At 37.9% G+C, this 27888-nt stretch overlaps 1 protein-coding gene across 7 annotated transcripts; it reads right to left on the reverse strand.

Moving 5' to 3' along the window:
- snpha (syntaphilin a) lies at positions 1 to 27849 on the reverse strand. Of its 7 annotated transcripts, none has more exons than XM_039663755.2 (6): positions 27682 to 27849; positions 21663 to 21775; positions 18789 to 18891; positions 18474 to 18602; positions 3681 to 3830; positions 1 to 2973 (listed from the first exon to the last, which is right to left on the reverse strand). In XM_039663755.2, the coding sequence occupies exons 3-6, from the start codon at positions 18830 to 18832 to the stop codon at positions 1698 to 1700; spliced, it is 1599 nt and encodes a 532-aa protein (XP_039519689.1). In that variant the 5' UTR covers positions 18833 to 18891; positions 21663 to 21775; positions 27682 to 27849; the 3' UTR covers positions 1 to 1697. The 7 variants fall into 7 exon arrangements, with proteins under 7 accessions (XP_039519689.1, XP_088975450.1, XP_039519687.1 ...); XM_089119324.1 differs by having other exon boundaries at positions 21663 to 21770; positions 27663 to 27849; XM_039663753.2 differs by having other exon boundaries at positions 27663 to 27849.
- Between the last annotated feature and the right edge of the window lie 39 nt (positions 27850 to 27888).

The raw sequence follows: 27888 nt of genomic DNA on the forward strand, positions 1-27888 counted from the left end.
ATTTTAATGAAACACTTTTATTGTCAAGGTGCAATTGAACCAAACAATCCAAATTTACAATTAGGATCGAGTGTTGATGGGCTCTGTCTAAATACACAATCATACTTTGCAACATTGCTGATCAAATCGTGAGTTTATTCAAATGTCTACTTGCAATATAATCTATAAGTTTATTGATCGTTAACTATGAGGAATTCTTGTGCTAACATGCATACTAAGCCCTTACAATAACCTACTGGAATGCCATGATTACTCGGTTTTGTTCTTTTGTTTTACTTCAAATAAACCGAAGACTTTGTTTTACAAAGGCATGAATTAGTTACATAATTGCATTACTGAAATCTGGACGCATGCAATAGTTAGACTCATTGGTTTTGAAGCGATGCATTGATCAAAAAATCTAAAAACAAGACATTTATGACAGTAAATGTACATGTTCACAACTATTGTTATTTATAAACCTTTGTGTTTCTAATGAATGAATGTTTTGGCATGGGTCTTGACTAATTTTGCATCCTCTCTAGTACTATTCACCTGAGTTCCACCTGAGACTGAGTTTAAAAGAACTGAAAATCTAACAACCAATGACTTAATTAAGTCATCTTGTCATCACCTTCCATTGCTTTATCAATAAAATTTGGCATATTTAGCAAATAATGTGATACAATTCAAATGAATCCATAAATATTATGCAAATGCACCAAACAGTTTCTAAATTCCCTTTGCTCATAGATGAAGTTGTGAAACTGATGAAACATAACTTCAGTAGATATGTCAAGAATGACATCAGAGTAGTGATCCACAAAACACCACATTAGTTTAGGCATTTTTATGTGAATGAGTGAAGCATTTTTAGAGATCCAAACAGTTTCTGGATGCCTATTGCTTTATGTGTTCATATTTTATGAAATAAGATGGATTGGCACAATAGTTGCTTAGCAACAGGTGTGTAAAGGTTTCTAATTTGAAAGCCTAGCCTTACTAATTTGTTTGAGCAATAGGCTTGAAATTTTCACTTCATGAAGAACAAATTTTGTCTATTTAACCTACCTAAAGTTACAAGTTTTCCTGTACCGGTAAATGGGCCTCATTCATGAAACATGAGCAGAATGACTTCAGTTCGATAGAACAGTTTACATAAGAATATTTCACATTATTTACATTAATGTCAGTGAGTAAATATCATACCACTAAAATCCCATAGGGGGATGTTGCAAATTTTCTGAAACTGACAATGATGGACCAAGGTCAGTATTTCAGTACTACAATTTTCAATGGATGAACAGAATAAAAATAACCCTTGAGGCATTTAATTATTATTATTTTTAAATCTGTGCTTAAAAGGCCTAAACTTCTGTACATTGTGTAGCTTGGACTCTGATCATTGCTGTTTGCAGTTACTCTTGACTGTGTACTGCCTGTTTGAGTTTCAGCCAGGAAAGGGAGGAAATAAAGCAGATAAGAGAACCAGAAGGAGAAGGAAAAGGTAAACAAATGGTGGAAATGAGCCTTGAAACTTCTGAGTGTCCGCGCAATAAGGGCAACATTCCCTCCATCTTTGTGTAAAAAACGCATTTGAATCAAGAACAGATTTACGCCTCCTCGGTTCAAAGATATTGAAGACTGGGAGATCAAGGAGAAAGAGTTCACACAAGGTCCAGTTCAAAGTTTTTGATGGTACTGCAATGTTCAAGTTATCAGATAGGTGTCGCGTTTCCTGTTCCCGAGGGAACGCGACCACAGCCACTGCCAACCCGTCTGAGAGAGTGAAGCGCGACGGCGCAGCATCCGCGCAACAGGGAGCTCATGTTGTACATCGGCATGCCTTCATTCCGGGGCCCTCGGCAAAGCCACGCCAGTGTCGGAACTACGGGAACGGCCACCGCTAGGAGATCGATGAGGAAATAGCGGCTCCAATGACTCCTCTGAGGGGGAGTTGATTCTTCATCCTCCCCCACTACATCTTCGTCATTGACTTTTACTACCGTTGTTTCCAGTGGCGGCAGCTCGAGAGGTGGTGGCGCTCTGGGACACGGTTGCTGAACCTGTGGCTTGGTTAGCACTGTTGATGATGTAAATTCAACTGTGCTGTCTAGCGGTAAAGTTTCCGTGATGCAAGACATCTGAGCGGGTGAAGTAGTGGCGGAGGATGGTGAAAACACCAGCGGCTCAGCTAAAGTGACGTCTGGGGCGCACGTTGCTGAAGTGATGACGCTCAATTCCTCTCCTCCGCCCTCTTCGGAGATCCAGGTTATGGTGGGGCTACAGGCCTGCGACCGGTACCCTGGCCTGTCACTCACTTCGGATGCACTAGGGGGTGCTGTTGGAGGAGGAGGTGGTGGTGGTGCTTCCTCCTGTGGGAGGTGCAGAAACAGATGGTGGTGTTGGAGGTAGGCATGTGGCCCACAGCTACAGTTGTTATTAACGGCATGACAGGACCGGCTAACGGGCAACACCGTCTCTCCGCTACACAATCTCTCGCAGGTTGAGGATCGCGACAAAGTGGAGCATAGCCTTGCGTGAGGGACTTGTTCAGACAGTAACGCTGCTTCCAGAAGTAGATGGGTACGCCCGTCACCTCTCGGTAACGTCATTGCCCCTCTGTTGGCGGGAATGTAGCGATCAGAACATACATTTCCATTGCGGTCTGTAGCGCCAGGTGACGTATCACTGCTCAGCCTGGTGAAGGTGGCGCTGCGACTCATGGTGTGGGCTGGAGAGCAGCCACAAGACCTTGATGCCCCAAACCGTTGGTTTATCCTACCGACACCTAGACCTTCAGACTTGCAGTCCTGTTGATCTGCCTCTGTCCCCAGGTTGGACTTAACTGTGTCAACAGCCTCCTGAAGCTGCCGGATCTCCTTCCGGGCCTTTTTCAGGGCCAGCTGAGCCTCTACGCGGTGACATTCCTCCTCTATCCAGTCCTCCTGCATCCTAGTCAGCTGAATCCGTAACTCCTCGACCTCAGAGTCTCTGCCGTGGTACAAAAAAACAAGGGTATAAGTAATAAATGTAATGCTGCATTCGAAATTGCACATGGTTTAGTAGGTCCTGCATTTGGTTTGAAACTTACTTCGTGTGCATTAAAAAAGTTCAATATAGTATGAGTTTGGGTAGTATGAATACAATCAGGGTGTACTACTGCTGTCATGTGCTTCACTGTCATTCACAACTGCACTCCTGTGGCCTTGTGGGATAATAAAGTGTTCATCAGATTTAAACTTCAGAATCTCGGCAGAAGTTGTTGCTTATTCAGGTACTTTTCAACAACTGTTTTCTAAATACCATATAGTAGGGAAGTAGGACACTGGGTAGGTTCTGCAATATATATATATATATATATATATGTGTGTGTGTGTGTGTGTACTTGTTTAACCTACATTGTGAGGACTAAAATTCACCACAAGGGAAATGGATTAGTAAACATACTAAATGAAGGTTATTTGAACATTTGGCCAAGTTTTCTGTGATGGGTAGGTTTAGGGTTAGGGTTAATTTATGTGGATAAAATATACGGTTTGTACAGTATAAAAAACATTATGCCTATGGAGAGTCCCCACAAAGATAGCGAAACTGTTTGTTTGTGCATGAATGATTCACAGGACATGATCTTGTACTGCTAGAATGGCAGGAAGCTGTAAAACTCCAGTGACCTGTTGAAAGATAGAAGCCCTACTAACCGGTCCTGAAGCTTCTCCACATTTTCCTTCAGCCGTGCTCGTAAGTGACGAATACACACTTCCTTCTGCTGCAGTGGGGTGAGATACTGCTCAGGAGCTGGTGGACGGATCCCGTGATTCTCACTACAGGTTGCATACTTTGCCTGCCGTCTGGTTTAGAAAGCAAGGAATACATAATTGGTAACACTTCACCTGAAGGGGTGTGGATAAGACTAACATGACACCTTGATAATCATGACATGACATATATTAATAATATGAAGGTTTTATGCATGTTTGTGACAACTGTCATTAAGTGTCATTCGCTCAGTTATGACACTTTTAATGCAAATATGACATTGTTTGAGATGTCTTTGTTATGACACCTTGACATAAACCAATCCATCATAACCTGTCAGTCTTTGTCATGACATCTTGACATTACTAAGACAACACAACCTGTCATAAACATGACATAGCAGATTAATTATAAAACTTAAGAAACTACCTAGCTTTATTGGTTAACATTACAATAAACTGTCAGGTGGTTGGGTTTGACATTGGCTGTCATGAAGCCATTCATGAAGCAACTTTTTAATGACAAATTCAATTAGTACCACTGTGGTTATGGAAAATATTCATGACACGGTTCTAATGCCTCATGACAGTCAATGTCAAAGCCAACCACATGACAGTTTAACTTAATTTTATATCAAGTTGTCATGACAAAGACATCTTAAACAATGTCATATTTGCATTCAAAATGTCATTATTGAGCTGTCAAAGACTCAAAAGACTCAACTGTCAAAGACACTCAATGACAGTTGTCATAAACATGCATAAACCCTACTTCATATTCAAGACATATGTCATGTCATGGTTATGAAGGTGTCATGTCAGTCTTATGCACACCCCTTCAAGTAAAGTGTTACCGCAAAATCTTTAAACATCATTAGTGAAAAAATTGTTTTTTACTTTGATCAGGGATTCAGTTCTATAACTGTGAGTGACTGGCAACTTCCACATTCATGTTGTTTAAGAATTCACCTTTGGCTAAGCCCTGCCCCCCTTAGTTACTGTTGCTACATCCGCCAAACTTCATCTGCGCTCTGCATGGCTTATGCTGTAACAGCTCATCCTGCTGAAATGTTATCAAACTTTTATAAAGCAATAAAGTGTCCGATAAAAGTAGGCAAAAGGGGCTGCAATATGCGTTTGAAGGCTATATTCAAGACATTCAGGTGAAATGCAAGAAACAAACAATGCATCCAAAATAGAGGCAAAAGCATAACGTTACCGTTCACCAGGCGCGTCGTTAGACACGGGCATTCGGGGCTTCAGCCCCGGATGTTTTTTTATAGCCCCGGATCTCAAAAAAAAAAAAAAATATTGATCATTATTATTAAATTTTAATAATTTTGTATTTATTTAAAAAAATTACCCGGTATTTTAATCTATCCTTCGGAATAATGTATTAAAGACGATTAAAATGTTCAAGCAGATCAAATTTACTATGGTTACTATGGTTACACAGCACGCTTGAGTTTAGATTGCGCACCAGAGGAGAGAGAGAGAGAGAGAGAGATTGATTGAAAAACTCCTTTAATTCCTAATTTAACATCCTAAAACATTGACATTATAACATCAATCTCACAAACACTTAAATATTATCAAAAAGATAAAACCATCTCTCCATCATCACAGACAACACAAAGAACATTTGCAACAGACCATTTTTCAACAAAACACTGTACATTGTTTGTCAACTTGTAATAAGCATATTCAATTCTAAGACGGGATGCTAATAGGCCTAAAAAGACCCCATTGACTTCATTTGACCCTTTTTTCTGAATCATATGTTTCCTTGAAATCCATATGGAAAGTTTAGCCACTCCAAACACATAATTCATCAAAACATGTTTTTGTTTTTTCTTTGCAGAATACTTTGGTCCAAAAATAAACAAAGAAAATGAAAAACATTCTCCCCAAATTAAACACCACTGTTCCAATAAATGAAACAACTCTCCTAACCTACAGCATTCACAAAACAAATGAACCAAAGTTTCATTCTGGGTACAAAAAGGACATTCCACCCCTTGACTAGGATCTAAATGGGCAACATGTTTATTAGTGGCTATAGCCCCACGAGTTATTCTCCATTGGAGATCTCCCGTCCTCTTATCAATTGGTAATTTATACAAAGATCTCCAACAGCCTTTCACAGACTGATCAGGGCCAAAATAATCAAACCACTTTGATGGTTTCATTTCCACCAAGGATCTCATGTAAAACATTTTTATACACAGGATATACATTTGTTTCTTGCCCAACTCTTCAAAAGAACCTAGCTGTAGAGTTGAGAATGAAAGAAAGCTATTTTCTATGCTGAGCCCCTCTTCAATTGTTAGAGAAACATCAAGTGATGGGAAAACATATTCACACCCGTCCTCCCATTGACCCAACACATCTCTTTCACTGGCAAAAGCCTTCAGTGACGGTGGTAGTGACTCACAGACCTCGTCCACTATTTTTCCAATCAATCTCTCAGATCTTACATTGGCCAATCGTCCTAGTTCAACTAGAGAGGTATTCATGGCTCTAAAGAGATGTCCCAGCTTTGTGCATCCAGCCTCTCTCAGTGCTGATCGTAGACTGGAAGACTTTAATGACCTTACATTAATGAAATCATTAAAAAATAGAGGCTCTTCAAAGATCCACATTCCAGGCAATGCAGTTGAATCTCTTGTAGTTTTCAAAATGTGAAATGCATTTAAAACTGAATAATAGAAGGATGTTAATTCCCCAAAATCTACTTCTTCAGTTTTTAACAAAAAAAGTTGCTTACTATAACCCAGCCTCCCTGCCTTCTGTAGAAGCAACTTTGCAGTTTCATGCCATCTCAACCCATTCCCATATAGAAATCTCTGTACAGTTTTTAATCTAAACGTCACAATACGTGAAGATAAATCTACAAGTCCCTGACCCCCCTCACAAAGAGGCAGATAAAGGGCAGCAGCTCTAATCCAATGACAGCCTGACCAAAAAAAATCTAAAAGTTTCCTCTGTAAACTTTTAACCAGGGCCTCCGGTGGATTTAAAACCATAAATTTATGCCAGAGCATGGAGACAACCAAATTATTTATTACAAGAACACGCCCTCTGTATGACATCTGGGGCAACAACCATTTCCACCTGGACATTTTTGCAGACACCTTCTCCATTATTCCCTCCCAGTTCTTTTCTTGATATTGTTGTGTGCCCAAAAAAATACCCAAAACTTTAAAGCCATTTTTCCCCCATGTCACACCTCCAGGTAAACAAGGCAGCTTTTCCTGTTCCCACTTTCCCACCTGTAAAGCCTCACTTTTATCCCAGTTGACTTTCGATGAAGAAGCCTTTTCATAACACCTCAAAGCCCTTAAAATTGTACATACATCATCATCATTTTTAATGAATATATTGATGTCATCAGCATAAGCTGAAACAACTAAAGGGGACTCAAAAATGTGATTTGGTAACCTAAAACCATTCAAATTGTTCCTCAAAAAAACACAAAAGAGGTTCAATAGCTAATGAATAAAGCTGTCCTGAAATAGGACAACCTTGCCTTATTCCTCTTTCCACAGGAATTGGTCTGCTAAGTCCTCCCCCTACTTTGACCATGCAAGAAGCTCCATTATAGAGGAGACTTATCCAGGCAATAAATCTCTCTCCAAAACCAAAAGCTTTTAAGACAGAAAACAAAAACCTATGATCGATTCTGTCAAACGCTTTCTCCTGGTCTAAAGATAAAAGTCCTACATTTTGATCATACACTTTACACACATCTAACACATCTCTTATCAAAAATAGGTTGTCCATTATAGTCCGATCTGGAATACAATAGGTCTGATCCATGTGCACAAGCAAGCCGATATAAGGCTTCAACCTATTGGACAGAGCTCTAGAAAGCACTTTATACTCGGTATAAAAGCGCAACAGGCCTCCAGTTCTTAAGATGTGATAAATCTCCTTTTTTTGGAAGTAAAGTTAATACAGCTCTTCTGCAAGAAGTTGGAAGTAAACATTGTTCAAAAGAGCTCATCAGGACTTCATGAACATCGGATCCTATAGTCCCCCAAAAATGTTTAAAAAAGTCAATACTGAGTCCATCTATTCCGGGTGAGCGCCCCGAAGTCAGCTGATTAACAGCTATAGTGAGTTCCTCCAGGCTTAGTCCTTTATCCAGTTCTGTTTGTTCAATTCCACTGAGTTTAGGCAGACCTTCTAAAAGTTCTTGGACACATTCTTAATCACACTGTTCTTTGCCATACAACTCTGTATAAAAAAGCGCGGCGCATCTTCTCATTTCTCCTCCATCAGTTGTTACATGCCCATCCGGACATCTCAGACATGTCATGCGCTGATTTTTCACATCAGTTTTTTTCCAAGTTGAAAAAAAACGTACTTGAGGCATCCATATCCTTTAATTGAATATATGAAGAGTTCAGATGCAAAAGCCTCTAAGTGCCATTTGAACTTTTCTTCTAAAATGATCATTTTTATCAAGCTTGTATATTTAAGTTCAGTAATTTCATTTAAATTTCAATGAAGATTACCTATTAATTGTCATTTAAGTGAAATTACTGAACTTAAATATACAAGCGTGATAAAAATGGTCATTTTAGAAGAAAATTTCAAATGGAATTTAGAGGCTTTTGCATCTGAACTCTTCATATCTTGACCTCACAAGGGCCCCTTTTACTTTTTCTTGCAGCAAAGAACTCAGCTCCACTCTCTTTGTTTTCAAAGTGTCATTGCTTTCAGCATCCCCACCATTTAAAAGGCCATTTTCAATCTGTTTTATGGCCTCCTCAACTTCATTTATAGCCTGTTTTTTTACATAGTAGAAGAAAAAGTATATTGTTGACAAAAAATTCTGATTTGAGCCTTTCCAACTTCCCACCACTTATTTAAAGACTCAAATCGACTCCTTTTTTCTTTCCACTTCTGCCATAGAATTTTAAAATTCTCACAGAATGTTACATCTTGGAGCAATTTATTGTTGAAGTCCCATTGAGATCTAGTAACATTTTGCATCAAAGAAATAGTCACAGTAATAAGATGATGATCAGAAAATCCAACTGGTCTAATTACACTTTCAATTAACTTTGATCTAAGTCCGCGTGACAAGTAAAATCTATCTAGTCTTGCTGCACTCACTCTTCCATCTAAAATTTTGACCCAAGTATATTGTCTTTCATTTGGAAATTTAATTCTCCATGCATCTATAAGATCTAACTGGACCAGTAAACTTTAAAAAAATTCTACTAGATTGCAAATGTGGCTCCTCACTAAGTCTATCATTGTTAAAATCAACAGTGCAATTCCAGTCCCCACCTAGAATAAGATAGTCAAATTCATTTAACTCAAGAGCTTTTTTTACATTATTGAAAAACTCTATTCTTTCAGACCCAATATTAGGGGCATAAATGTTAATAAAACAATAGACTAAACCCTCTATATTAGCTTTAACCATTTGAGCTCGACCTTTAACTAAGTCACAGGAACTCAAAACATTAATTTTTGAATTACTGGAAAAAAGTATTGCTACCCCTCCACTCAAATTACTCCCATGATTTAAAAAAACTTGACCACCCCAAGATAGACCCCATTCAACTTCATCTTGTATTATGCTATGTGTTTCTTGTAAAAAAAATTGCATCTAGTCTATTTATTTTTCCCACCTCCTTAACCATTTCTCTCTTCTGTCTATCCCGCCCACCATTCATGTTTAAAGAGCCCACTCTTAAACTCCCCATAGAAAAAAAGAAAAGAAGGGACAGACAGAGAAAAAAAATAGGCAAAAGATGCATCATGATCAAAGCTGACATCTTCTATTTTCTTACTAAAGCTCTCCTTCCTTTTCCTGTTTTATTTGGCTTGGAAACCTTTTTAAGTGCTGTGACATGTTTCCTCAAACGATACCGCTTCCGTTCATCCAACAAGTCCAAACTAACCATCTTTTGTAGTAATGCCACCGACCTAATAAATTTATCTGTGTCAGCAAAGTAATAATCAACCATAACTGACTGACCAAACGTTTCATCCAGGAAATTATTAATTTCCTCCAGCGAATACAAATCTTTCACTCTATTTGACCCATCAAAACCTTCACCATCTGACTCATCCTGTTCCATCTCTTCAGAATCACTTTCCACCTTCCACTTTTCCTGACTTCCAACATTCAAAAAAGTAGTCACTTCATTCTCCGCGGATGCAACAAAAACATTCTGGTCAGTAGGTACACTTTTCTCCGTAGCTTCAACTTCACTGATTTGTTCCCCTGTAATTTTCACCTCCTTTGGAGGTGCCACAGCGCTCTCAGCAGAAGTTGATGGCTCTGAAGAACTATCATCCACCTTACCATCTTGATTTGTCCCAGTATTCTCTACACTATGCATTCTTTCTCCCTGAACAGTAACGTTAGACATACTACTAGAAGCTGCGCCACCTTGCCCATCAGCTTCATGTGTTTGTACAATGTGGTTCTCTGCACGTTCAGCTTGTTCTCTGTGCGGGCAATTAAGACGCTTGTGCCCCACATCCCCACATTGAAAACATTTCATACTCCCTGAATTAGCATACACAGTGTAATATCCTCCTCCATGCTTTATCTTAAAGGATACATCCAAAGACTGTGTTGGAGAGTCTAGGAACATAAACACTTGTCTACGAAGTGAGATAACATGTTTTAAACGCGGATCCTTGCACCCGAGCGTTACGGTCTTAAAACCACTCGCAAACTTTCCAAACCTACGCAATTCTTGTTCAATCAGCTCATTTGGAATGAAAGGCGGTACACCTGAGACAACTACTCTTAGTAGACGGCACTGATAACGGCGAAACTTGAACAAACAAATCATTGATAAACACTCGATTTTCAACCAAATCATGTACCATGCGTTCAACTTTCAAAAAAACTACTGCCGCTTTATTCATTCTAGACGCATGAGAAATATTATCAAACCCTACCTGTTCACCAACTACGATCAGAGCCTCCTCCATCGTAACACCGGGATCAGTAAAAAACCAAACCCCGTGTCCAATGGACAGCGGCGGCGTCACAGCGGACGCCATACCGCGAAAGTTTAAACAATTATTATTCCGTCTGTTTTCCGGCCGATGCAAAAAAATAAACGATGTCTTACCTTGACCATGCACGTGAGGAAATATGAAGAAAAATCACCACAGCAGCATGCCAAAAAAAAAAAACATCAAAAAGCTAGCTCCCCATGCACAACCACTCACTCAATCATTCATTCACTCACTCACTCACACCAACGGAAACCGAAAACCGGAAGCTCGAGAGAGAGAGAGAGAGAGAGAGAGAGAGAGAGAGAGAGAGAGAGAGAGAGAGAGAGAGAGAGAGAGAGAGAGAGAGAGAGAGAGAGAGAGAGAGAGAGAGAGAGAGAGAGAGAGAGAGAGAGAGAATTTTAAAAAAAACTTTAATTACAAATTTTTTTTAACAGTAACTCTTCACAATAAATATAAACTCTTCACCATATTTACCACTTTTAAAAAACAAATCAGAAAGAAAAAACCAAATCACCTTCATAAACTGTACATAAAGCACCATGACTGCACCATACCAGATCAAAAGTTGAGAGATCACTCATAGTTTTGTAAAACCTAAAATCAATCAAAACTCTTGATTTGACCAAATTTACAAAACAAACATTTACATCATCGCTACCCTCTTGTTCCACTCTATTTTTCCTGCTAATATAAATAGCCATTTTTGCTTGCCCTAAGATGAAATTCAACAATTGACAAGTGAAACGATTTTTCTGAAAGTACTTAACACCCAAAATAAAGGTCTCCATACAAAAGGTTTCATCAAGCCTGCAAAACAATTCTCCTAGTCTCACAAACAAAGGTTCTAGTCTAAAACAATCCATAAAAGCATGAAAAACAGTCTCCTTTTGAGGACAGAAAGGGCAAGCAGGATTAACTTCAGGATTCAACTTTGAAATAAAAGAATTGACAGCAATGGCACCATGGAGAATTCTCCATTGTAGATCACCAAACCTTTTAGACAATGGTGGCTTATATAAAGATCTCCATTCAGGTTTTACATCATTCTTCAGCTTAAAAACAGAACACCATGGTGTATTAGTTCTCTTTTCTAACATTTTCTTGTTAAAAACCAACACACAGGCTCTATACAATTTTTTCCTTCACTAGACAAAAAATCTAAAAGCAAAGTTTCACCTGGTTTCAGCAAAAAACCTGTACCCTCTTCAAGATTGGGTTGAATAATCAAACATGGAAATGGGTCATCAACATCAGGAGTACAAACCCCTTTAAAAAAATCTTTTAACAAAAGTTCTTCTTCACCTGTAAGACAGTCTTTAAGTTTGACCAAAAACCGCGTTAATAAACGAACAGATCTGATTCCTAATTGTTCAGAAACGGCGTCCACATTCTCAAATTGACGCCCGGTTAAAGCCACCAAATGTCCCAACGTAAAGATCTTGGCTTGCAAAAAAATGTTGCAGAACCCCGGCAAATGACATTGAGTGGCAATGTCCAAACGGGCCCCAAGTATCAATGGCTCCTGCAATAGCCAGTGGAGAGAAAAGAAGTTCTCAGTCTTATAAACACGAAAAAAGTTTAGTCCAGTCCAGTTTAGTTGTTTGTAACTGATTTCTTTATTTCACATGTAAAGAAAACATCTTAAAGATGTTTGATTAACTTTTTGATTCAGTTTTAAATGTTCTGTTGGTTGTATTTTATCCCAGCTTTTATGTAGTGTTAAAAAACTGAAACAGGATGTGCTTCTGGACCAGTGTTGTTTACATCTTGTGAAATGGTCTATAGTAACAGACTTTGTTGGATTATGTCATGTAATATCTAACAAAGTCTCTTACGATTATAATAATAATAAAGCTTTTGAGGCCGCTTAATTGAGAAGTTCGCTTAATGCCTCGGGCCGGCTCTGAACTCAACAGACTCAGTGGCTCAGTTGATAAACCGTTGGTCTTTAATCAAGAAGACCTGAGTTGTATTCCCATTCTTGCTTACGTTAAATTGTTGTGATTATATCAAACAAAGTGGCCAAAACAACATTTCTTCAACCCGGTATCACGACAAGACGTGAAATAATCACTTTGGTGCACTTTTGAAAACGCGTATGTCACGGTTTAAACCCCCTCAAACGTGAAACTTACACTTAAACGGAAACGTACCTATTGGTTTTCATTAAACTGAGAAAAATGGAATTTTGTTTTATTGACGATCACTGAGAAATGGTCTAATATTTAAAATGCAAAAAACATTTATTATTTTCAAGGTGAACAGGATTCATTTGCCTCGATTCACGCTGAAAAAAACGTCTAAATGACACATTTTAATGAAGCAGCCTAAATAGTCCACTTTGGAAAATGTGTAGATGTCACGGTTTAACCCCCTCAAACGTGAAACTTACACGTTTGCGTTAACACGCTCCATTGGAGAGATATCCGGATGTTTATTCGCCTCTGCCATAACGACCTATTGGTTTTCATTAAACTGAGAAAATGGAATTTTGTTTTATTTACGATCACTGAGAAATGTTCTATTATTTAAAATGCAAAAAAAAAAAAAAAAACTTGTATAATTTTCAAGGTGAAAATGATTAATTTGCATGGATCCACGCCGAAGAAAACGTCTAAATGTCACGTTTTTAATGAAGCAGCCTAATGAGTAAAATGTCTATTTTTCCGGCGTCCCCCCAGCTCCTCGTTTAAGCAAAAGGTACGCTAAAAACAACGTATTACATCGACGTTAAACCACGTTAACCTTGTTAACCATAACCTTTTAAATACTCGACCTAGTTCCATTGCTTAGCAACGAGAATAAACTCCTGTAACTTCAGTGCCCAACCCGTATCACGACAAGACATGAAATAATCACGTTGGTCCACTTTGGAAAACGTGTAGATGTCACGGTTTAGTTTAAACTCAAAACCATAAATAGGGCTATACTGCCCTCTTGTGTCAAATTATATTTCTATATTTATTTTTCCAACAAATAAAAACAAACCCGCAATAAAAGCCCGCCCAATACACCCTTGAACTCAACAGATGCAGTGGCTCAGTTGAAAAAGCCTTGGGCTTTAATCAAGAAGACCTGAATTCAATTCCCATACTTGCGTTAATTTGTTGTGATTATATCAAACAAAAGTGGCCTAAACAATATTTCTTCAACCCGGTCTCGTGACAAGACGTGAAATAATCACTTTGGTGCACTTTTGAAAACGTGTAGATGTCACGGTTTAAACCCCCTAAAACGTGAAACTTACACTTAAACTGAAACTTACCTATTGGTTTTCATTAAACTGAGAAAAATGGAATTTTGTTTTATTGACGATCACTGAGAAATGGTCTAATATTTAAAATGCAAAAAACATTTATTATTTTCAAGGTGAACAGGATTCATTTGCCTCGATTCACGCTGAAAAAAACGTCTAAATGACACATTTTTAATGAAGCAGCCTAAATAGTCCACTTTGGAAAATGTGTAGATGTCACGGTTTAACCCCCTCAAACGTGAAACTTACACGTTTGCGTTAACACGCTCCAGTGGAGAGATATCCGGATGTTTATTCGCCTCTGCCATAACGACCTATTGGTTTTCATTAAACTGAGAAAATGGAATTTTGTTTTATTTACGATCACTGAGAAATGTTCTATTATTTAAAATGCAATGTATATATATATATATATATATATATATATATATATATATATGAAGAGTTCAGATGCAAAAGCCTCTAAATGCCATTTGAAATTTTCTTCTTTAATGATGATTTTTATCAAACTTGTATATTTAAGTTCAGTAATTTCACTTAAATGGCAATGAAAGTGAAATTACTGAACTTAAATATACAAGTTTGATAAAAATCATCATTAAAGAAGAAAATTTCAAATGGCATTTAGAGGCTTTTGCATCTGAACTCTTCATATATATATATATATATATATATATATATATATTATTTTCAAGGTGAAAAGGATTCATTTGCCTGGATCCACTCCGAAGAAAACGTCTAAATGTCACGTTTTTAATGAAGCAGCCTAATGAGTAAAATGTCTATTTTTCCGGCGTCCCCCAGCTCCTCGTTTAAGCAAAAGGTACGCTAAAACAACATATTACATCGACGTTAAACCACGTTAACCGTGTTAACCATAACCTTTTAAATACTTGACCTAGTTCCGTTAGCAACGGGAAGAAACTCCTGTAACTTCAGTGCCCAACCCGTATCACGACAAGATGTGAAATAATCACGTTGGTCCAATTTGGAAAACGTGTAGATGTCACGGTTTAACTCAAAACCATAAATAGGGCTATATTGCCCTCTTGTGTCAAATTATATTTCTATATTTATTTTTCCAACAAATAAAACCAAACCCGCAATAAAAGCCCATCCAATACACCCTTTAACTCCTATCTTATTTCAGGTTAGGAAATCATATCGCTAGCATCACCATTTCTGTCTAACTTTAGCTACCTATTGTAACCGATGTCACTTTTTATCTCGCGAGCTTATACGACTTTTAATCGGCGTTTTTTTTAATAAAACATACACTGAAAATGGAGAATTAACATCGCAGTCATGTGATTTAGTCAGCTTGATTAACATTATTACAATATATTACTATTTAACACAGATGTTATTTGCTAATTACATAAACTATAAGCTCAATTCATTAGTATAAATATATATTTAGTATATAAATATATATTTATAAATATATATTTAGTATAACATTTTTATTTGTATGGTTCTCGAATGTGTTTTAAAATATTTCACCAGTATCAGCCTTTTCACAATTTATCACTCTGCTTGTCTGTTTGCCCAACTTGCATTATTAAGTAAGTCAGTAGGTGGCGACAAGTGACTGTCTTTATGAGTGAACAATTTAACTTTAACTTAACAGATTAGTGCCAAAAAATTGATTATCTAACCTTAGAAAGAAACAAGTTGCTGAAACCAATCTTTAATGCTAATATATAAATTGCTCATTTTCGTCTGGACACAAAAAGATTGCACTGGTGTTTGATTGAAATTCATCTAGGCTATGCAAAATAATCCTTGAAAGATTTCTCATTAAGGCCATTCCTGTTAGGAATATGGATTGTGTATTGTCAACAATAAGCAGAAACATTCTGCATTTGCATCCAAGCGTGGATCATTCATTTCAACATTTATCCTCATTCTCATATTTAAGAATCTGTCATCTTTTATGCTACTGCCAGTGCCCACTGACATACTTTTAAAGCTATTGTTATACCATTTTTATGACCTTTAAACACCCCAAAATGCACACATGTAGGTCTGAGAAATCCACATTTTCTCGGGGGAGTATGCAAAGCTGGGTAGGTCTCTATTCACTTCTATAATCGTTATTACAAAGCAAACGGACTACACGAGTATAACGTTGTATTTATTAGCAGCGTGTGCTAGCGTATCAACAACCGGTATGAGAACCGAAATCATAACCTAAAACATTATAAAACGGTCTAACGAGTATAACTTCACAATAAGGTTAGAAGTAAAAAAAGTTGTGCTTGTTGATCTTTGGGGGTTTATCTGACTGAGGACGTCCACACAGTTTAATCCAAACACGACACTTGTCAGGATTTGACTTCGGTTTTGGGAAGGGAAAAAAACGGACACCCCCCTCCAACCTCTCTGGGAAACGCGCATCTGTGTTGCAAATGCCCGAGGCACAACGTTTAACCATATTTTGGATAAAACTACGACGGTAATAGCCAAAAATATGAGGCGCCTGTGTTGAAAGTCAATGGAGCGCTGTGAAAAAGTGTGTGTGGGAGCTCGTTCTTGGCTGCGCTGTGATTGGTCAATCTGCATTCTAGGGCGTGGCTTAGCCAAAGGTGAATTGAAAAGCTACACACTACATCAATTAGGGTTAGAAAAACTGACAAACAAACAGGAGCCGGGCATTTGGCCAGGCAGTGTAGCTTTCGAGTAGTATGAATTATATTTCATGGGCAGTTGTGCCCTAATGGTTAGAATGTCAGACTGGTAACCCGGAGGTTGCAGGTTTGATCCTCAATACGGGCAGGAAATGACTGAGATGCCCTTGAGCAAGTCACTGAACCTCCAATTGCTCTCTGGGTGTGTCCACGGTTTGCAGTGTGTGTGTTCACTGCTGACTACTCCTAATGTATGCACTTACTGCAATAAATTGGATGAGTTAAATGCAGGACAAATGGACAAAGGGCAAATTCTGAGTATGCGTACCATACATGTCACTTTTCTGGTGCTTTTTTGTCCTTTTTTGTAGCATAAAAGCCCCAGTCCCCATTCACCTTTACATAGAAAAGAGCAGGTCATTCTACAAAATATCTCCTTTTGTGTTCTACAGAGGTCCGAATGACATGAGGGAAAGTAAATTAAAGGGTAACTAAACACCAAAACAACTTTTTTTAGTTAATGATCTGTAAGAATGGAGCTTCATAAATGCTGTTCATTGATTCGAGTACATTTTTTGACAATTGACAATTGTATAAAGTGTATTGATTTTCAAATATATGGTGTAAAAACGTCTGAGTGCTGCCCTCTTCAGGTTAAACAGAAAGCTCCTGCAGTAGGGGTACTTTCTGACGTAGGGAACTCTCAGACGCCACTCTGTCACGCCCTTGGTGCGAGCTCACCACGCCCTTGGCAGCCCCTGGTATAAAAGCATCTGGTTCCGTCAAAACTACTGTAGCGAGTCAGGAGTTGGATTTATGAGTATTGAAAACGATCAGGATAGCATATATTAGCATCTAGTTAGCATAGCATTTATATAGTTATTTAGATTATTTTTTGAAAACAATCAGGATAGAGTATTGTTGCATCTATTTAGCATAGCATTATATAGATAATTTAGATTATTTAGTGCTCTAGGAGCATAGTACAGTTAGGATAGCTTCAAGTTAGCATAGATTTATCAGTGTTTAGTACAGTGATCACGATCAGGATAGTAACGGAATAGAGGTGGACATGGGCTTCTCCACACAGCGGCGTCTTGATGTGAGTGATCATGGATATTTTAATCACAATTTATGGTTAGGATAAAGTTAATCCTCTGGGGTCGACAAACGAGCCGGTGCATTTTGCTGGATTTTTTCACATAGCGGCAGAATATCAATATGAATACATGCCCACAGAGCGCGCGCTATTGAGATCAACTCGACGACAAAACTCATCAGATGCCGGTCGCGATGCGGGAGTTAAGACCGCAGTTTGAGCCAGTGGCTCGAATGGATTTGGCCCTGTGTCTACATACAATTCACCCTCATCCACTTCAGGTGAAGGTGAGGGAGAAAAGTCCTCGACTTCAAATGTCCGCTCTGTTGCAAAGGCAGCTACTTGCGTCACTCTAGTCTCGCTCTATTTTAGAGTCTGACAGCAGCTGTCACTCACGGTGGGTCTCAGGTGCACGCCCCCTGGCCCCGCTGGGGTCTGCCCATTTTTTCAGCATTTTTCAAATATTGCTAGTGGGTGGAGTCGGGCTCTGACCAGGGGTTTAGTTACTCTTTAATAATTTAGATTTTTTTATGTGAACTATTCCAGCATGCGCAATAACATCAGTATTTCTGTATTTCAGAACTTCAGAATTTCCGATTTAGACAAAAGTAACCAGACTTATAAATGGATATAGTCATGTCTGTTTCATTAATTCTATTTTTGTACTGTACTTTTTGCCACCATACGAAATCTGGAGCACGACCCTAATGGAAGACAAATCTAATCTGCCTTCGAGTGTGTGCGCCGCTCACCGTGGTGTGGCTGGGTTGGAGCGTGGTACAGTATTGCTCTCTGTGCACTTGCAGGATGCTGTTGAGTAACTGCTACGGACAGTCGAGTCCCCAAGCGAGTGTCGAGTGCTGCTTGGGGCAGCAGACCTTCTGTGACACACACACACACACACACACAGTGACAGCTGAGCTCTGATGTCCATTTCAAACATGGTGTCAGGATGTGTTTTTGAAGGAATTCACACTACTGGTGCTTAATGAATCTATCGCATCACAATAATCAGAAAACTATTGATATGTTTGATTATGCATGAAAAAGAAGGCGGATAGCATTACTTGCGGGAACCAGCAGATGGTCTTCGGTTCACGGGGAGGGACATGGGTAAGGACTGGCACCTTGTAACGGCACAATTACAAGGATTCTTCAGGACAGATCTCTCTGAAACACACATACACCACAGATGAGACATTGGTCTCTTGGACAGGGATCTTTTTAATGGAATACAAAATGTTCAGATTATATTTTTAAAAGAGTTACTGACCTTGACACACATGAGGGGCTCCTCTCTATGATATAATTTCATGAATTATATACATTTTTTTATGTGTGTTTCTGCATGTGGGCTGCACTACATGATGATGATTAACGGAAAACAATTTTCAATTGATTCTGATTAACGGAAAATGGAAGTTTTTCAATTCTGAAAAAGCAGTGAATGAGATTTATGCTAAGTTAACCCTCTGATGGTCTTCGGGGTCTGTTAGACCCCAAATGAATTTTGCTTGAATTAAAAAAAATGTTCTCTTTTTCCAAATGGTATGAAACTTGCTACGGCTCTCAACACTGTCAAGATCTACAAAAAAAAAAAAAATTAAAATGGAATTCTATCTGTTTTTATGTAGGCGTGACAAAAAATAGTCACACTCGTGGTCTTCGGGGTCCATTGGACCCCAAAAAATACCATTTAATTTTGTAACAGAACAATAGTTTTTTTTTGTATACAAATATTATTTTACTGTTTATTAATGTTTTTACTCAACATTTGTGCAGTTTTTGGAGGATTTATATGGAGGATATCTTTTAAATATCTATAAATTAATAAATAAATATTTATTTATCATTGGACTCAAAATAGACACAATTCATCATCAAAATCAGAAATAACGCAGAACACAGACAGAAATGACAGAAATTGAGTGGCACACTTCCAACAATGCAAAAAACATCCACAATCCAAAATTATCATGCTCACACACATGCACACACACACAAACACACACATATAGAGGAATGCAATATACAGGAATACATACAGACTATAAAAACTATTCGCTTATCATTTGTAAAATAAAATACTCTAAAATGCAGAACCACCGCAAAAATAAATTGGTAACACTAAGACACATTGAAAATGTGCACACACACACACAGGAATACATTTGTAAGGCTATAAAAAAAATAAAAGAGATGAGACCATCTGTTCTATTGTTCCAAACTATTGTTCCTAGTTATTCTATTTTTTACCCAATTTACTTTTTCTTTTTTTTTTTTATATATTTTATTTTTACTGCTTTATTTGCTAATTTGTTATTGCTGTTCAGTTGAAATAAATGATGAAATCTTAAGACTCCAACATTTCTCTTTGTAACATGTTCAGGTTTGATTCTAATCATAATGTAACATTATTGAAAAACTGTTGTTTTTTCAGTACAAAAACAAAGGCTAAACTTTGACAAAAAGTATTTTATTTTTGTTATAAGTGTGCTTTTACAATATTTAGATATGAATCCAACTGAATCCAACTTTAGAAACTATATCTTTCAGTAATTCAAATAGTTATAGGCCTAGTGAAGCTCTATAGCCATCTAGTGGAGCTCTATAGCCATCTAATGGATAAAGTGACTTATTACAAATTTTAACCTGTTTTTTTTCCAAAAATTAGGCAAAAAATCTTACATTCAACCTTGTAAAATTATCCATGGTATCCCCAGGAATGAAAGTTAGAAATCTGGGTCTTTTATAAAGTTTATTTAACATAAAATGCTGTTTTTTTGTAAAAATCCTATTTAAATAAATATTTATTTTTTTTATTTATAGAAATAAATAAAAAAATCATAAATCCTCCAAAAACTACACAAATGTTGAGTAAAAACATTAATAAACAGAGTAAAATTATATTTGTTAAAAAAAAAATACTATTCTGTTACAAAATTAAAAAATTTTGTCTGGGGTCCAATAGACCCCGAAGACTGGAATTGTTACTTTTTTTGAAGACCATCAGAGGGTTAAATAAATAATAAATTTGAACGTAAAAATTTTAATGATTAATCGATAGTCGATTGTTAATTCTTCCAACGATCGACTAAGAAAATTTAATCGAAAGCCCATCCCTAGTTAACATCCAGTGAGAATTGGTGTTAACATCTTTTCTTGGTGGTTGCTCGCCTGGGCAGAGGAATATTGTCTTCTGCGTGTAATGTTTTGCTAGAACAGGCGGCAACTTATTGCTCATACTGCGCTTGCCTTTAAACCGACCCTGGCTAAGAGTCACCTTACATCCTGTTAAAATGTGCCTTAATGTGGCAGGTGATGAACACAAAGGACAAGAGTGATCCTCTCCTACCCAGAGGTTTAGGTTCTGCGGTGATGGGAGAACATCATATGTTGACCTAATAAGGAAACTGATCCTACTCTCTTCTATTGACAAAAGGTCTTGCCAGCCCATCTTGCGTTGTTCCACACTCTCCCATCTCATCTACTCTCCCTGCTTGGCCTGGGAAATGGCCTTTATACACCTCATCCTCTCCTCCTGCTTTCGCACCTCATTGACTACCAGCTTCCTCCTTTGAGCTTCCTCCTTTGAACTTTTAAGCTGGCTATGATTAAACTGCTTGTTAAAAAACACAATTTTCTACAGATTTAGTCAATTACAGGCCGATCTTGAATCTACCTTTTCTGTCATAGATACTAGAAAAGGCATTATCCTCACTACATATGTTTCTATTTAGAACTAATTTAGATGGTCTACTGAGACAGTTCTCATTGGAGTCACAAATTATTTGCTCTTATCATCCGATCGTGGTTGTATTTCTCTATTAGTGTTACTTGATCTTATTTGACACTACCACAAAATTCTTTTAAATAGACTCGAAAATTATGTTGGCGTTAGTGGAAATGCATAAGCATGGTTTAAATCATACTTATCTGACCATTATCAGTTTGTAGCAGTAAATGAAGAGATGTCTAATCGATCACAAGTTCAGTATGGCGCACCACAAGGCTCAGTACTAGGACCGCTGCTGTTCACCCTGTATATGCTACCCTAAGGAGATAGGAAGCATGACATTAGTTTTCACTGTTATTATTTCACTGTTATTATATTTTTTCATGAAACTTACTAATTCACAAAATTAACGGAATGCATATCTGATATAAAAAACTGGATGATTAGCAACTTCCTACTACTTCATTCTGAAAAACAGAGATTCTAATTATTGGACAAAATACTTCCTCAGAACAATTAGTTCATGCGTTCATGACATCAAGGCTAGATTATTGTAATGCTATTATGGGTGGTCTAGAACCAGGAAGTGGTTTTAAAATTGTAAAATTTTGCTGATAAGCAACAAAGCACTAAATTAGAGCCAGACCGATATATCGGCAGACCGATATTATCGGCCGATATTAGGCATTTTCCAAACTATCGGTATCGGCAGTTATAATGGCCGATAAATGAATATTTCAAAAATAAAATAAAAATGGACAAAACACGCTTGAACCATGTCATGAGAGTTAGAGTTTTGTAGTTTGTCCACCAGGGGGCACTCTACACCGTTCCTGTTGGCAACACACAACACTGCTTGAATAGCAATTAAAAGAACATCCGCATCACTTCTCTTAACTCAAATAAGCATGACAAAATTTGTGACTATCATGTCCAGTTTTGCTGCTGTTAAATAAGCCGAGAGTGAAGCGGAATTAGCTAGTAATAGTTACGGTACCTTGTTACAGTGTAGTTGACTGAGTGTCCTTTTAAATTTTGACAATGTGACTGAAGTATTTCTTTAATAGCGCGTGACCGTTATATCAATGAGACGTATCATCTCTCCTTGGCCTGTTATATTGAAAATGTACAATGTACTATTTGCAGTATGACATTATCCATTGCTAAATTATAGCTCATCATAGACTAGCTAACCATAAAGCTAGCTAATGCCACTATCATCAGTTTGTTCTGTTGTGACAATAAAAGAAACAAGTTTCTTTTTAAAGTGCATTAGCATATTATTTTAGTTAAAACTCATAAATAACTACAAATAACTAAAGTTAGGGAAATCTGTTAATGTTGTGTTGCGCGTTTCTGAAAAAAATAAATATCGGCCGATATATCGGAATATCGGATTTTAAAACCCAAAAATATTTGTATCGGTATCGGCCTTCATAATCCTTTATCGGTCGGGCTCTACACTAAATGGCTTTGGAACAATCTTCCTACCATTGTCCGGGAAGCAGACACACTCTGTCAGTTCAAATCTAGACTAAAAACACACTTCAATACTTCACAATAGAATTCAATATTAGACTGCATAGATTAGGTCAGCCAGAACCGGGAACACTACCCATAAATCCTGATGTACTTGTTACATCATACGAAGGATGGCGTCTACGCTAATATATTAGTCTCTCTGTTTATCCAAGGTTTACCGCAGTCCGCCGGATCCAGATCTGATGCAGGACCTGCGCCTGGACCAAGCGGCAAAATTCTAATCTGAAAAATTAAGCCTACCTGGAAGTGCGAAAAACTGCAATACATCTAAAATCTGCTAGTGGCCGGTCCCAAAATTGAGCAAATATCCATAGACGTCATGTTAAAATATCCGTTTTCACAGCATAAATTCATATGTTTACAGTTTTGTCCCATGGACTTTTATTGTATTTTTCGTTAGGCTCCGAGTGCCTGACAACTGTAAGGGGGGTGAATTTTTCTAACTCATTAGTTTAGATCGTATTTAGATACACAATGTATGACAAATAAGGGCAGTTAACTTTGATTGACAGCTGATAACAGGCTGCTCAGAGTGGAATTTGACGTCTCGGCCCTGATCTGACACATCATACCTCCTCTGTATACTTTCTGAACATTTGTATTTTGTATTTCCCAAGATTTTCCAGTATGGCCCCGCCCATACCCCCAATAAACAGCCCAGGACTGTTCTTCAGAAAGTGGGTGGCGTCACAAACGCTTTGTCCATACTTTTTACAGTCTGGCCTGGACACGACGACAACGCAGTCCTGAAGTGTCAACCAGTCCCTTTCCTGTTTCCTGCAGTCAGCAGTCATAATCATACACTGTTCGTTTGTTGGCCAGAGGAGAACTGCCATTCTGACATTCTTTTTGTGTTCCATGGTAGAAAGCTAGTCATGACAGTTTAGAATAACACAAAAGGCTGAACTATAAGCTGCTGTGGCCATTTGATAGCCACAAACACAAGTGTTTATTAGGATACTCTGTAACCTTGCATCGCACTACAATACCAAATCCATGAAGACACATGCCAGACAACATTAGATTCTCAAGATGCTGAACACAATCCAACAGAGAGCATTTCATTCTGGATGCCACATGACTCAAAAGACCATAAATGCTAATGTAAACCAAACATTCAGAACAATACACAAAATGAACTAGACAAAGGCACTCACACATCATGTATACAGCGGACAGATTCTTTCACACTTTGCACTGAGCTATTCACACACTGACAGAAACGTTGATTGTCTATCCGGTGCATGATATGGTGACATGAGTGACAAGTGTGTGTGTGTGTGTGTGACTGACATAACACTGGATGTCATGATGACAAAGCTAGTGTGAACTAAGAGATTCATGTGCGTCTAGATTATTTTTATGCATATTTGATGAATGTTCTCTGAATACTCAACTTGTCCAAGAATCTCCTGTCATCCATAAATGTAATAATGGTAGTGGGCCCTTTGTACGCAGTATATTTGGATCGGACTGATTCTGCATCTCTGAGAATTGTTTAGTTCAGTCCACAATGTGAAATGACAAATAAATTGATTCGCTGAGAATTTGCACTGTCATCAGCAAAGAAAAAAGGGAATTCATAATTCTTTAAGTATGATAACATTTCCTGACTCTTTTTGAAAAATAAAAGCCCTCCACAGTAAATAAGCAGAATGTGTATGATGTGGCATATTTAGCCCCTGGGCATCTGTCAGACAACAGGGTTCAGTTCAGGACAGTGTACAACATAAGGTCTTATGATTAACATTGACACAGACACATATACACAATATCTGGAGACTATGAACCCATATGTTCCAAAACCAGCCTGAAGCGTCAAATCCATCTTCACCGTCCTAAACAAACCCCCTCAAACATTTCTGTTCTAGTTTGGTTTGCCACATTTCTTATGTTACTATGTTACAGTTACCATGTTTATGTTATTATTTTTGTTTGTTTTTTGTGCACAAAAATTGTTCTCGTCGCTTGATAAACTCTTAAAGGGTTAGTTCACCCAAAAATGAAAATTCTGTCAGTATTTACTCACCCTCATGTTCTTCCAACCCCGTAAGACGTTCGTTCATCTTCGGAACACAAATTAAGATATTTATATTAAGATCACTCCTGTATACAGTCCATAGGCTTCTTGGGGGAATGACTTGCTGTCCTCGAAAAGTCATTAAAGGACATCGTTAAAATAGTCCAAGTGACTACAGAGGCTCAATCTTAAGTTTATCAAACGACGAGAACACTTTTTGTGCGCAAAAACAACAAAAATAACGACTTTATTTCAACTATTCGTTTATTTCTCCCTCTGCCTCGAGTCAGGTTACTATTTTAATAGCGTAAGCTTCTGTTATTGTACGTCACACGCATCACACACACATGACCAGCGTCGGCCAATAGTGAGCCTACGTGTGACGTAGCTCTACGCAATCACACTACGTTAACTGACTACGGGCCCATAGAGAAGGAAGTGAATAGTTGAAATAAAGTCGTTATTTTTGTTTGTTTTTGCGCACAAAAAGTATTCTTGTCATTTGATAAAGTTAAGATTGAGCCACTGTAGTCACTTGGACTATTTTAACGATGTCTTTGATGACTTTTCGATGCCAGCAAGTGTCATTCCCTCAAGAAGCCTATGGACTGTATGCAGGAGCGATCTTAATATCTTAAATATCTTAATTTGTGTTCCGAAGATGAACGAAGGTCTTACGGGGTTGGAACAACATGAGGGTGAGTAAATACTGACAGAATTTTCATTTTTGGGTGAACTAACCCTTTAAGCATGAGCAACTCTAGTCACTCAGACTATTTTATCGATGTCTTTCATAACTTTTGGGCCAGCCAGTTTCGATCCCTTAAGAAGCCTATGGAGGAGTGATCCAGCTCAGATTTAATCAAAAATATAATAAGAAAGCCTTACGGGGGTTGGAACAACATGAGGGAGAGTAATTACTAATTACTAGGGAGTAATTAGTGAGTAGTGACAGAATTTTTCATTTGTGGGGTGAACTAACCCTTTAAATCTGTGGGTTTATTGAATGAGACATTATTTGTGACACTTGAGACACAAAACGTGATCCTAAAACCACCAACATCGACACTGTTATTGAACTGAACTGAATCAACATTGAACTGAATAAAGACACCATTGTTCTTGGTAGAAGCTCTACAGCTAAATTGTAATTCTCTCATATTTGATCGTTTTCCATATCGACTGTTATATTCTTGTTAATGCTGTAAAGCTGCTTTGAAACAATATTGTATAAAGCCCTATAAAAAATAAAAGGGACTTATACACATAGGCGGATGTTTTTTGGAACGTCTTAAACCTAAATCCATGCCCAAATGTTTTGCTGACAATATGTGTATTGAAAATACACATCAGAAAAATACAAATTAGCACTTTCGCTAGTGGTACTATTAGTGTAAGAAATTAACATTTTAAGGGGCAATATTTGCTCCTTTTAATGAATTTTCAGCATTTTATATATTTATTCTGTGAAATTAAAAGGTCTCCATTATATTGGAGAGCCCAATCCCTAACAATATTCAAAAAAATGACTATTCTTTCTATCCTTTCATTATTTATTAATCCCTTCATGTTCATTTCATTTGTACATAGAAGTACTGAAGGAAAATGAAATTGAGCGGAAGTGCGTAGGAGGGCGCAGCCAGGCTAGTTCAAGCTTGTACTATTCTGAATATCTGAAACGTTGTAGTATATTTCAAGTCTGAATAACTTGAAACTTTTGCTGGCACTTCTTGTGTTGCTGCCTCCTTAAAATGAATTCGCAAGTCGCTTTAGATAAAAGTGTCTGCTAAATGAATAAATGTAACATGAAATTTCATAGACTTCAATTGAATGAATCACTCAATTTAAATACATTTTCAATTCCTTTCACAAATCAACATTAATACAAAAGTCCCGGTAAATAATGCCCAAGATCATGACACCGTAAAAACTAAAACACAGCTTAAACAACTATTTCGTCTTTCTGTTTGATCACAGTAATATTTTAATGCTGTCAGTCGAGTTTTGGAGCTCCATCCAATGTTTTTAGGGCTGATTTCACTTTCATTTGACATTACTACACATTCAACAACATTTGCCTCTGAACACTATCTGACAGTCACAGGTCACTCTGGTGTCTGCAGAGACTCTAAGCCTATGGCCAGATAGGACTACAATAAAAACAACATTAATATAAATAAAAGTTTGAAAAAGGCACTGCAGGGGCTTTTTTCTACCACATTTTAAATATCTGAGACGTATCCCTGTATTGTACTACAATAACACAAGCCAAGATTTAAACATTTAAAATATGCTATTACATCCATGGTTTCAGGACCCGCGGTGGAAGCTGGGCGTGATGACGTCACCGCCCTCCATATGTTGCAGGTAAATCGTAAAGGACACAAGCGGTCTTATGTAACAACAGTAGCCTACCCTATGTGATTATCAGCAGAATACTATCTGAGACCGAAACGCGGCGCTGCAACAGTGCGTCGTTGGTTTTGCAGGGCACAAAACTATATTAGGCTGTAGAACAAGCTTAGTCTAAACTGTTTTATGCCGAGAAACGCACATATATGATACACAAATTATGATGATGAACATTTAGCCTCTATCATAACATTACAGACGAGTTTATGAAAGTCGAGAGAAGAGTAAGACCTGGTTGAACGTTACTAACATCCTCTGCTTTTCCGTCGACGCTGCGTTGCAGTCTCCCATTCCCAGTGAAGTTTGTTCATGGATGTTCTTGGCTGTCATTTCTCCCGGGTCGGTTGATGATGGGACTGATGGATGCTGCTGATGAGAGCGCGCGCACGAGACCTGCGAAAGCAGACACGACGCATTTGCGTGACGCTGCAACGGCGATTCTTAAAGGGACAGGAAA

Source organism: Pimephales promelas, chromosome 14 (assembly GCF_988280905.1).
Source record: "Pimephales promelas chromosome 14, fPimPro1.hap1.1, whole genome shotgun sequence".
Taxonomy (NCBI): Eukaryota; Metazoa; Chordata; class Actinopteri; order Cypriniformes; family Leuciscidae; genus Pimephales; species Pimephales promelas.